General features: G+C 36.0%; 1 protein-coding gene across 15 annotated transcripts in view; it reads left to right on the top strand.

The window, feature by feature from the left end:
• LOC101744992 (apoptosis-stimulating of p53 protein 1) overlaps window positions 1-12,495 on the top strand; it is a 270,821-nt gene extending 258,326 nt beyond the window's left edge. For 5 of the 15 annotated variants that reach the window (XM_062673661.1, XM_038017357.2, XM_038017354.2 and 2 more), the window contains 10 exons: window positions 4,126-4,310; window positions 6,639-6,807; window positions 7,449-8,225; window positions 8,568-8,915; window positions 9,249-9,848; window positions 10,115-10,197; window positions 10,522-10,637; window positions 11,017-11,118; window positions 11,587-11,789; window positions 12,152-12,495. In XM_062673661.1, the coding sequence (XP_062529645.1) occupies window positions 4,126-4,310; window positions 6,639-6,807; window positions 7,449-8,225; window positions 8,568-8,915; window positions 9,249-9,848; window positions 10,115-10,197; window positions 10,522-10,637; window positions 11,017-11,118; window positions 11,587-11,789; window positions 12,152-12,184 (2,616 nt within the window). In that variant the 3' untranslated portion in view covers window positions 12,185-12,495. The remainder of the gene's footprint in view (window positions 1-4,125; window positions 4,311-6,638; window positions 6,808-7,448; window positions 8,226-8,567; window positions 8,916-9,248; window positions 9,849-10,114; window positions 10,198-10,521; window positions 10,638-11,016; window positions 11,119-11,586; window positions 11,790-12,151) is intronic. The other 10 variants (XM_062673664.1, XM_062673666.1, XM_038017356.2 and 7 more) reach the window with 3 other exon arrangements.
• Window positions 12,496-12,612: the final 117 nt, after the last annotated feature.

The following is a 12,612-nucleotide window of genomic DNA, read 5'->3' on the forward strand; positions in this document are numbered from 1 at the left end:
CGGGTCGAGGTGAAAAGGTCAGTGCGACGCAACGCGTTGGGAAATCGTATTATTCTATTTGCCACTTGCAGTGACCGTTTCTGTTTGATTATGTTCCATTTTAGTCGTAACATTAAACCCTTTTCGCGATTTTATTCATCACAAATTAACTTGTTTTGTTCTTTAAAAGATTATAAGATTTAAAATTACGATAACGTAAAAATGGTGTACGTAGTAATCAAATATGTGCAGCAGCTACCACAAAATCATAGCCTATGTGGTAGCTGCTGGAATTTTTCAGGGAAAATAAAATTCGGATCGAATATATATTACATACGAATATGTTGTTGCCAAATTCGACTTAGTCTATAGTAGCAGTAAAACTTAACTTACTGGTAGTAAAACTTATTGTAAACACGGAAGGGTTTTCATGTGTTTCGGTACGAACGATGGCGCAGTCCTATTACAATATTATTGAGAGCACCGCTTTATGGGTTCAAGGCGGGTGGAGGCATTCTCTTGATTTCTATGAATTCCGGTAATTGCCTAACACCAGGTGAAGTGTGAGCTTGTGCGCCAATCTCGTGTAATAAATCAAAATTACGGTTTCACTTTGGGTTATTTATTGTTTGTCGTCGATCCGTTTCAGAAACAGTAAGGTATTGGATTAAGAAAACAAAAGAATAAGAAGGTTATTCACTATTTTTGAACTATTGCGATAAATAATATTTATGACTAGCTCTTGCCCGTGACTCCGTCCGCGTGGAATAGTTACTTTGGCATAACGCTAAATTTAACCCCCACTTCATTTACGTAGAAAATGAAAATATTTTTGATTTATAGAATGTTAAGGAGCTATTTAAACCCCTATTTTGAAACATTCTTTATTGTTTCTCCACTTGTATTGGCCTTATCGTGATGTTATATAGCTTATAGCCTTCCTCAATAAATGGGTTATCTAACACTGAAAGAATTTTTCAAATCGGACCAGTAGTTCCTAAGATTAGCGAGTTCAAAAAAACAAACTCTTCAGCTTTATAATATTAGTATAGATATAGATGGTACATTTGAGAATTCATTATAGTAGACTTACTTAAAATTAATTGATTTATTATTTAAAAGTGCCTCATTATTTAAAAAGCCTCATTAAATTTAACTTTATCAAGAGTCGAATGATTTATTAGGGCTATCTGGCTTTATTTAAGATCACAGTTTGATGTAACAGAGCGAAAACCCGCCAATAGGCTACAACCATTATCTTTCAGTGCCAAGGGACGGCATATCTTCCTTGCAGATTAATAACATTGCTTTGAATGGATCTTAGCTGCTTAATTCGCTCGTTGTCTAAATATACGGAGCCAATTTACGGAATCACCTAAGAAATTAAAGTTGCTGAAGGGGTAACTTTAAATGAGCGAAAATTTATTTTGAATGGCTTAGGTAGATCAGCTCACAGCTGTCAATCATAAGAGGACAAAATAGTGCTGTTGTTCAGATTAGGAGGTCTCTTTCGAGGTCTCAACTAGGGAATATAGTGATTTGAGAATTTTCATAAACACGTTCTATATCCTTCCAAAATGACATTCATTCCCCGGCCTATTAATATTAATTGCTTATTAACTTTAGTCTATTCTAAACATGTAAATATTCTGTGTAAATTTTTATCTGCTAATAATATTTATCTCTAGATTAGTTAGTTTAACATATATTTGTTTGTGCTGCTCTTAAAACCACAGATTCGCGTATGGAAAAACCGACCAAATTTATTTGTATTTAGATTTAGTAATTTTTTTCCTCTCTAAGTACCGGTCATTTTTGTAAATACTTTGACATTGGCAAAATCAATGCCAAAGGCGTTGGAGCCAAATTCTGTATACAAAAAAAAATACGTTTTAGCTGTATATTTGAAAGACCTAACGTTCTTATTGTTCTTTTGAATACTAAAGTACAATCAAGAAAGTTAGGCTATTGGGATACGCTCCGATCCTGGACTGATCCAAAACTTGATTATCGGAAAACAAAACGAAGACGCTTTTACTTTCAAGACCCGAGTATGTGAGAAAATTGGAGGCAAAGTAGGTTAGCTGTACAAACCCTTGTTAAAACTGAGAAATATTTTTTTTATAAACATAAGTTTAAAATTGATTTCAGTAGTAATATTTGATAATTAATGATTATGTTATAAACACCATTTTTTAATGATATTTTATTTTAAGTTATCGAATTCGAACCTTTTTTCAATCGGAAACAGTAAATAAGATCTAAAATCAAAGTTGCGGAATAGTTTTGAAACGTTCGTTGTATAATAACTCCATTACGGGTTGACCCGTATCGAGTTGCGCGTCTGTTTGGTCGTTCGTAATCGCTAAGCAGGTATCTTCTATTTTTTTAAGTAATATAATTTAAGAACACTTTCTACCATAAAAATGGCAGCAAGTAATTACATTTAAAACAAAAGTATAGTGTAATTATTAGGTGCGTACTTGCTTGTGCGCGCACCGTAGGATTTGCACGGGTATATTCCACTTTGAAGGATAGGTAAACCGTTTTTAAATTGACATTGATTGGTGTTAGGACCTCTTGTGAGTCCGCGCGGGTGGGTACCACCACCCTGCCTATTCCTGCCGTGAATCAGTAATGCGTTTCGGAATAAAGGGTGGGGCAGCCGTTGTAACTAAAACTTGAGACCTTAGAACTTATATCTCAAGGTGGATGGCGAATTTACGTTATGGATGTCCATGGGCCCCAGTAACCACTTAACACCAGGTGGGCTGTGAGCTCGTCCACCCATCTAAGCAATAAAAAAAAAACTTCAACATCACATTTCAGAGTGAATGACGCTATTTGCGTTGTTGGGTCCAAGGGCTACAATATATAAGTGAAACTTAAATAAAAACACTGCGAAGAAGATATACAAACAGTGGAGGTCTAAATCGATAAACTGTAATCTGTTTCATAATGTTATTTCTCTTTTCAAGTAGCACCATATGAACCAAAAAAATAAATCGTTCATAATGTTGACCACAGCAATCGTTGACTTGGAAAAATTCATTCACATGGAATTGATTTAACCCTAGAAAGGAATTGCGGTTAAATAGCCTATGATGACTTTTGACTTGGGATCCGGCGCTAATCCTAATTTACGATTGCAACTTTTAACGATTTCTTTATAGCGACCTTTTTAGAATTAGCTTTTTGTAATTAACATCTACATCACGACGTTTAAGACTTAATTCCTCCGAGTTCTGTTTAAACACGAATACTACGTTTTCATTACAAAACTGAGCTTGTTTATTGTTTGTTAATAGCTCAATTCGTCTTATATAAACGGAAGCCTTTAAAGTCTAAACAAAGGCTATCTTCGTAAAATTTCTGTTTGATTTCCCAATAGTATTGAAGCTACGTCAGGGTTTTGTTTCTACGAGGTAAATGTAACTACCTATTGCAATATATCTATTGAATTGCCATTGGGATTTGGGACGGTAAAACTATCGTTAATATTAACAAAGCATTTTCTAGGGTTGGAATTGTTTAACTATCTTGTATCTAACCGTGCGGCAATACCCTACCACCAGCAAATCTTAGAGGTCGTTGTACGCTGGCAACTGGTATTACTCAGATTACTTTGCAGCCCATTGTCAGATGGATTCCTTGGTCACTTTTAACGACCCCCATGGAAACAGATTGGGTGGCACTATTCTAGCCCGATACAGATTTAGTTTTAGGTTACAAATAGGTTTAGATTTCAAAATCGTTTTTTTTGGAACGAAGTTCCTTATGGGACGATGCGGAGGGGTACCCTAACCGGGGAAAAACGTCCGTAACTTAAGATTTTTATTAGTAATGCACACAGTGTACGACTTAACTTTGTAATAACGTACAAAAAATAACATATTTTTATTACATATACATTTTGTATAAATCATTGTGAATAAAATAAAGTTGATAACTTTGTAAAGCAGTTTTTTTTTTATCAATAAAAAAATCATAATAAAAATGTATAACTGAACAATTAGTTTCTTTATACCTCGAATAGAACTTGAAATTAATATTTTTATAATAAGGAACTTCGTTCCTATCCGGTGTCCCACGACACCGCACATCTTTTGATCTAAATGATGATTTAGTGGATTTTCTTTGTTATAGTACCGGAACAAGCTGAATGAACAGCAAAACGGCAGACTGTCGGCTCAAAGGGCAGCGCTTGGGGCGCGACAAGAAGAAATGCGAAGTATCGATCGACGAGTTTCCGAGCTTCAGGCGCGATTGCTGAGGAAGAGAGCGCTCAACCGACAGCTAGCTGCGGCACACCGTCAGCCCCAACCGCCGAGGTACTTTGTAATTGTTATTGTTTACAAGACAGCATTCGTCAACTTCAAGACTTGACATTGAAATGTGTTTAGTCCGGCCGAAATGAGAGTTATTATTATTATTTGGGAAAATTCATTTTTGGACAATTATGAGCGACGGCTTATTCGATTAGGGATTTAATTAAGAGAAAATCGAGATTTTTTTTACATTTTAAATGAAATAGTACATTTAATTGCAATCGATGTCACTGTGCATTAAATAATACCATTGTTTTACAAAACAGTAAACCTACTAAATCGTAATAAAACGAGAATATCAAATTAAGGAGAGTATTAAGGACTAGCGGCCAGACCCAGATTCGCTCGGGTATTTAATAAAAATTTCAGAATAAAAAATTAGAAGACACACATAAACCCTTCTCTTTCGGTCAGGTTACTAAAAAAAGAAAATTATTAAGAAAGTTTGAATACTATTATTGTAACGAGCTTTTATTTTTATTTTAATGATTTTTTTGTTTTTATTTTTTATTTCCTTTTTTTTTGATGAGTTTTAACTATATATTTTGTTGTAAATAATGATGTGTTCTGCGAAATCGTACTTTATTTTATTTTATCATCGCAGCACACGCGGTGTAAAGAATATTTTAGGTAATGTTTTTACACCCTGGGTTACATTGTTGGAGTTTTAGTAAGGATCCCAAAAAATTTTGAAAATATAATGTAACTCCCCAACATAGAAAGATTTTTTCAAATCGGCTCAGTAGTTTCGGAGCCTATTCAATGCAAACAAACACTCGAATCTTTCCTTTTTGTAATATTAGAATAGATAACTCAAGTACCGGTCAGATTTTTTACTCAGACTGGTCAGAAACTTAAATGAGATCACATGAGCAGTACCAGCTTTCAAATAAGAAAAGAATCATCAAAATAAATGCACTAAGAAAAAAGTTCTAAAGTTCCACATTTAAAAAAAAACTGTCGAATTGAGAACCTCCCCTTTTTGAAACTGGTTAAAAAACAAATGAATATTCAGTTTTACGATATCAGTGTCACCTGTAATGCGGACGTGTGAAAAGGATAGCAAGAAATTCCAAGAAAGCCAATTCTTCCGTATCCTTCAATTTAAATATTCATGCCGACGTTATTTAAAAATGAACTTCTTTTTTCACAATTTTTTTTGGTATTTTTTGATAATCCCAGGATTTATTCTTAGATAAGCTGAGTAAGGATTTGTTTAATTTGTCTTTATTAATATCAAATGACCTTATTTTCTTAATTATTTATTAATAATTACTATCGTGACTTTCCAATTCAGGCGTTACTAAAGAGGTTTGATTACACGCAGGAGACTAGTCCTAAATAAATAAGTCAATCAGTAAAAGTTCGTGACTTATTGCCCATTGACGGTAGTTGGTACATTGCGGATTAGATCCAAAAACCCTTACGTTAGACGCCTTCAGCTCTAACACTAGGAGCAGGCTTAGGGACCCCGGTAACCGTACTTGTAGAACTCGACAAAGAGTATGACATACATGAATTACCCCGCTGAGTTTCTCGGCGGATCTACTCAGCGGGTCGCGATTTCGATCCGGCAGTAAATTCATTCGCGAAGCAGCTGCTCTCGAGCTGTTAGGTCTCCTTTGGAGGCGTTCGGGCAGCTGATAGCAATTTCCACTCCTCTTGGCTGAGCCTTTACTCCATCACCTGTCCTGGTGAAACTGGAAAAGCCCCCGGGCCACCAGTAATCCTTCAATTATAAAATTATAATAAAATAAACGTTGATTCACGTACTCGTGTATTAGCCACCAGGTCTATTCGTAGGCATTTTTTGCGTGAAACCAGTTGAGGTATTCAAATAAAAAAAAAATGCTATTATACAGAAACGATGGAAGAAAATTCAAAACTTGGCAATTGCTTGCAACGTATCATTCTATGTACCTATTTAAATCTAATTGTAACATTGTCAAAAGATGCCGAAGAAGTGCTCGTAAAACATTTTTCGTAAACCTGATAATTTTACTGGTGGTAGGACCTCTTGTGAGTCCGCGTGGGTACGTACCACCGCCCTGCCTATTTCTGCCGTGAAGCAGTAATGCGTTTCGGTTTGAAGGGTGGCGAAGCCGTTGGAAATACATATACTTGAGACCTTAGAACTTATATCTCAAGGTGGGTGGCGCATTAACGTCGTAGATGTCTATGGGCTCCAGTAACCACTTAACACCAGGTGGGCTGTGAGCTCGTCCACTCATCAAAGCAATAAAAAAAACTTATTAGACAATATAAACAATTATAAGTTCGTGATAATCACCACTGACGTTATTTACCTCGTTAGCATTTTTATAATTTCAGCAGAATAAATAATCCTGCACCTATGCAGCAGCTTCCTAGCTACTCTGCAGGCAACACAGCGGTGACCGGTCAGTCAAAGAACCAGCAGGCGAGAGGCAATGTTGCCGCTGTGGAACCTTACAACCACGTCCCACACGCGCAAAGCGTCAGCCATAATTCTAACTTTCAGGTACCTACTTACTATTATAAAATACTTAGTGGTGTTTAAATTATTTTTGCGGCAAAATAAATATGAATGTGTAATTATAATAATGATGAATTACAAATATAGAACAAATATTATATTAAACTTTTCTCAAATCAGTTTTGAAGTCGCCGTGGCCTAACGGATAAAACGTCCGGTGCATTCGTGTTGAGCGATGCACCGGTGTTCGAATCTCAGGCGGGTATCAATTTTTCTAATGATATACGTACTCAACAAATTGTTGACGATTGACTTTCAAGGTGAAGGAATAACATCGTGTAATAAAAATGAAACCCGTTATAATTTGCGTAATTACTGGTGGTAGAATCTCTTGTGAGTCCGCGCGTGTAGGTACCACCACCACCCTGCCTATTTCTGCCGTGAAACAGTAATGCGTTTCGGTTTGAAGGGTGGGGCAGCCGTTGTAACTATACTTGAGACGTTAGAACTTATATCTCAAGGTGGGTGGCGCATTTACGTTGTGGATGTCTATGGGCTCCAGTAACCACTTAACACCAGGTGGGCTGTGAGCTCGTCCAACCATCCAAGCAATAAAAAAAAAATCAAATAAGCTTTCTTGAATCAAAAATACGATCTCTAAAAAATCGCTCGTTAAATCTTTTCAGGCCATGAAGCAGAATGTTAAACAAAACAATGTGCCATTGAAACAGCTCACACAGAGCGATAACATTCAAAGCCATATCACGCAAGAAGCCCACTTCATGCAGCAAAAACAAATGTTAAATCCCGTGTACAATGGTTACACACAAACACAAATGCAAGAGAACCAATATCAGAACCAATATCCCGTTAAACATGAAAATTTTCACGTGCAACAAGGTATAAGTAATGTTTACGAGCAAAAACTAGACAAGTATCAAGATTATCTGAAGCCACAGTATAGTCCAAACAGTACGAGTAGCTCTAACAGCAATCAGACTGGAAAAGAACTAAAGATTAACGAACAAGAATTCTTACCTGAATTCGCTGCGAGCAAGAATGACCCCAAATATCAAACTTTGCCATACAACACGAAATTTCCACAGAGCAACAACAAGAAACAAGATATTAAAAACAATGACAATAACCAGGACCCTAAAATTAACGTAAACCACATGACCGTGCATTCCACACCCTTGTCAGTTGTAAACAAAAGCCTTGCTACCCCTCTAAGTCAAACTGAAACATATCAGCAAGAAAATACATATCAGCTACAAAAATCAGATTCTTCAAGTAGATGTAACCAAGAAGGTAAAGAGAATCATGCATATCCACCGAATAGGCTAAGTCAAACCAGTCAAAATGATGCGAAAGTTAACGGGAAAACCCAACAGAATAGCTCTTTGAAAGGTAGCTCTCCCAGTTTGGGTTCCAGCACAGCCAGCAGCTCCATTGGATTCGGTGTAAGTACAGTTTGTTTTAGCTTATCCTATTTCTTGTTCTTATGTACCATTGTAAATACCAAATATTCTTTTCATAACAATGCTTAGATTTTATTCCTTTCGTGCATATTTTCAACAATCCATTTTTTATGTTCTGCTTGATCTGTACATACAAATCCACTTTACGATTTTGTTGCGTCTAATTTCGCTTACTGGATCACGTAACAACAAATCATGACTGTTTTTATTATTGCAATTAACATGTTCTATGTAAATACCGGCCTATTAATATCTCATCTGCTAAAACATTGTCGCCACTCACATCATCGCACACTGTAAATATCATTCATTGACTCATTCCAGAAGCCTGTGTCGAGTGTAGCACCTACATCAGTGCAAGTGTCGAGCGGCAAACCATCACCCATTTACCAAACATCATCCACTAAGATCCAACCTGTCCAGCCACAAACTGTTCAAACGCAGACCATCACGAATCACGTATCTAGTAATGTGACCTCCCAACCCCAGATTGTTAGGAACACCGCATCAGGGTTGTCGACGAGTGCTGGAAGTAACTTCAGCGGTCAGAACGCATCTTCCCAGAGCATATTGCTGTCTCCACCGCAGAGTGCCAGCACACCGCTCTCTACACCCGACGTCAGTACTGACAAATCGCCTAAGCCAGCTCTACCTCCAAAACCAACAATTAAGGTGAGAAGAAATAGATTCCGCTGTATTTTCGAAAGTATTTTCTCCGCATGTTCGGTTTGCATTTTGGTACTGTACAGTGGACAATAATAACGCTGATGGTTTAACGTCCTTAACTTCACCCCTGTTTCGAATTTATCTTACCTTTGTATTAATTTATTATATATTAATTTAATGAAACGGTAACTTAAGCGGCTGCAGATCTGAATAAAAATATTAAATAGTTAAAAATTTAAGACATTATGAAATTTCCAAAATATTATTATAAAATATAATATAAACATAGATTAAACATTGTTTTGTTGATTAATAAGTGAATTGCATTTTCTACTTCAGACCCCACCAAGACAATCGGTGAATAATGAAACGAATTTCAATCAACCAGAGACCATGCCCACCATACCCATACCAGAATCGTCCACCGACACTGATCAAACGTCCAGTCAAAAAGAATCGAGTAACGGCAGCAACGATATGATAATAAAAGCCCGCCCGTTGACGATTCGAAAGCCACCGATGAGCGAACAACCTAAACTACGAAATTTAAATCCCAAAAACGGCATAAGCGTCAGCATTAACCGTCGCATCGAAATGCCGCCGGCCTTCTTGTTCCCCGAAATGGATCACTTGAACATCGACACCGAAAACGGCCTAAAAGAGAAAACGAAACAGAAAGACGAAGTCGACAGATCAGTTAGTGACAAAGAAGACAGTAAAGATAACGTTATAGTGTCCGATATTACAGAACAGATCAGCTCGGTGGACTTGAACGGGCAAGACTCTTCGGATAATGTATTGAGACGGGTTAAAAAGGGTAATTTGAAGCAAGGCGGTAAGGCACCGCTGGCCAGACGGGTTAGCTTCGATCCCCTCGCTCTACTGTTGGATGCCAGTTTAGAAGGAGAGTTGGAATTGGTTAAGAAAACGGCAACACAGGTTTATATCACTCTATCAATAATCTATTTTATTAATTTGATTAAATAATTCGAAAGTATTTAAATAAGTGCAATCTCCGATTAAGTCCTTTTTAATGATGAACGATACTTCTATTTGTTTATTAGTTTGCTGAATTGACGTCAAGAGAATTTTTTTGAGCCTATTGTAGATATCTGTTGTATAAAACTGTCCCCTGCGTTTTGTGTCATTTTTAGTTTCATAAAATTACCTACTGTTTTCATCATAATGTGATTAATTAATTACAGGTGCAGAATGCTAGCGCTGCAAACGACGAGGGGATCACAGCTCTACATAATGCCATATGTGCTGGGCATTTTGAAATCGTCAAGTACGTTAAGAAAATTAAGAACAGTTCAATCGTAGCGTTCAAATTAACGTGGTCAAACTATCGTAGCGTTCAAATTAAGAACAGTTCAATCGTAGCGTTCAAATTAACGTGGTCAAACTATCGTAGCGTTCAAATTAAGAACAGTTCAATCGTAGCGTTCAAATTAACGTGGTCAAATTATCGTAGTGTTCAAATTAAGAACAGTTCAATCGTAGCGTTCAAATTAACGAGGTCAAATTATCGTAGTGTTCAAATTAAGAACAGTTCAATCGTAGCGTTCAAATCAACGTGGTCTAGTTATTTATAAATCTATTTTCGTTTCAGATTCTTGGTAGAGTTGGGTTGTGACGTCAACGCTCAAGATTCGGACGGTTGGACACCGTTGCATTGCGCTGCGTCTTGTAACAACCTGGCTATGGTTCGCTTCCTCGTTGATAATGGTTAGTATAACATCATATCGCACATACGGTACGATAACGTCACTTATGCAAATTATGTAATTTTTCATAAGAAACGTTGGAAAATTCAACATCTTAATATATAATGCTTATATAGTTCTGCTAGACTATAGAAATAAAATAATGTATAAACTACAACTATAAACTTCATCAGTAAAAGCAAACATGTCTCTCGTCTGACAAATAACTATTAGCAAATGTATTTTCTCATACTCGGTTCAGCGTTAACAAAAATTGCATAAGTGACTTATAGCGCCGTATGTGCGATATATACATTAAAAAACTCAATAATTGCTCGAGAGTTTGAATCAAACACCATATTGTATAAAAAAAAAATACAATTAATTGTTTTATTTTACAGGTGCATGCATATTCGCCACGACGCTATCTGATCATGAGACAGCGGCCGAAAAATGCGAAGAAGATGAGGAAGGATTTGACGGATGCTCAGAATATCTATACAGTATGTTGAATATTACAAGTAAAAAAATAATTAAAATGAAATAATTATGAGTTAACATCATGAAATATTATTACAGCGCCATCTATGCTGTATACTGTTGTATTTTAAAATGAAACTTTCTATATTCATAACAAGATGTCAGCACCTAACTAAAGTTAAAGTTTGATCTTGTATGCAAATAGATGGCCGCACTTCTAGCTTGGTCGTTTATTTTATTAAATACTAGCGACCCGCCCTCGCTTCGCTTCGGAAACATTAAAACAAACATGAAACCAAAAAAAAAAATAAAAAAAAATGAAAAAAAAGTAGTCTATGTTCATCAGGGACAATGTCGGCTTCTAATGGAAAAAGAATTTTTCAAATCGGTCCAGTAGTTTCGGAGCCTATTCGAAACAAACAAACAAACAAATCTTTCCTCTTTATAATATTAGTATAGATATAGATTTTCATTATGTTATGTTATTTCAGGCGTTCAAGAAAAACTCGGCATAATGAACAGTGGTCTCGTATATGCAGTTTTCTCATACACGGCAGCTCGTAGCGACGAGTTGTCTTTCGAGACTGGAACGAGACTTCAAGTTTTGAGAAAGGGAGATGACAACGAACGCGAATGGTGGTGGTGTCGAGATGATAACGGACAGGAGGGTTACGTACCTAGAAACTTGCTGGGGGTAAGTGCGCCATCAGTGTATAAAAGATAGTCTTTGTTCGTAATATATATGTACAGTACATTTTGGTTGTAAGTAATTGCGGTTGCCCAATAAAGGTAAGAGAACTCTGCCTGGTAAATTTACGATTAAATGCTCGTGATCCATTCATAGCTGTGATTGGCACCAGACTTGAGCATTGGCATAACGGAACCGCAAACTTGCTTTACAGTTTTTATTTATTTGCTTTTTAAATCTGGCATTTTGTACCAAAGTCTAAGCCACTAATTTTCTCATCACAGTTACTGGAATGTTTGTGTTAGAGAACCATAGGTGCTAGGTGAATACCTACCAGTTTAATAATTTGGAATCCATTTTTGTTTCAGTTATATCGACGAGTAACCCCACAGCAAGAATAAAATTAACTCACATTTATGACCTGATTATCTTGTAAATACAACTAAGTAGGCTTTTTAATTATTATTTTTTTGTATTTATATCAACTGTAGCCTAAATATCCAATATTGTATACAATTTTATGAGATCTAATATTTTGTAAATATTTAACTGTTTTAGTTCAAAAATGAGATTATAATATTGTACATTTTATAAATATTGTGAGTCATCATTGATATTGGTCATATAATTTGTATATTGTAATTAGATGTCTGCGAATGTTGTGAAATAATACACATAAACTGACAATACAAATAAATCATGAAGAATTAAATGGTTTCATTAATATTTCAAACCTAAACAATGGATTATTAAAATTCTTTAATAACGTCCTCTATCGTCTTTAATAAGAAGTTCTCGTAAGAAAAATGACGTCATACTAAATGTATGT

This window comes from Bombyx mori, chromosome 18 (genome assembly GCF_030269925.1).
Source record: "Bombyx mori chromosome 18, ASM3026992v2".
In the NCBI taxonomy this organism is placed as follows: domain Eukaryota; kingdom Metazoa; phylum Arthropoda; class Insecta; order Lepidoptera; family Bombycidae; genus Bombyx; species Bombyx mori.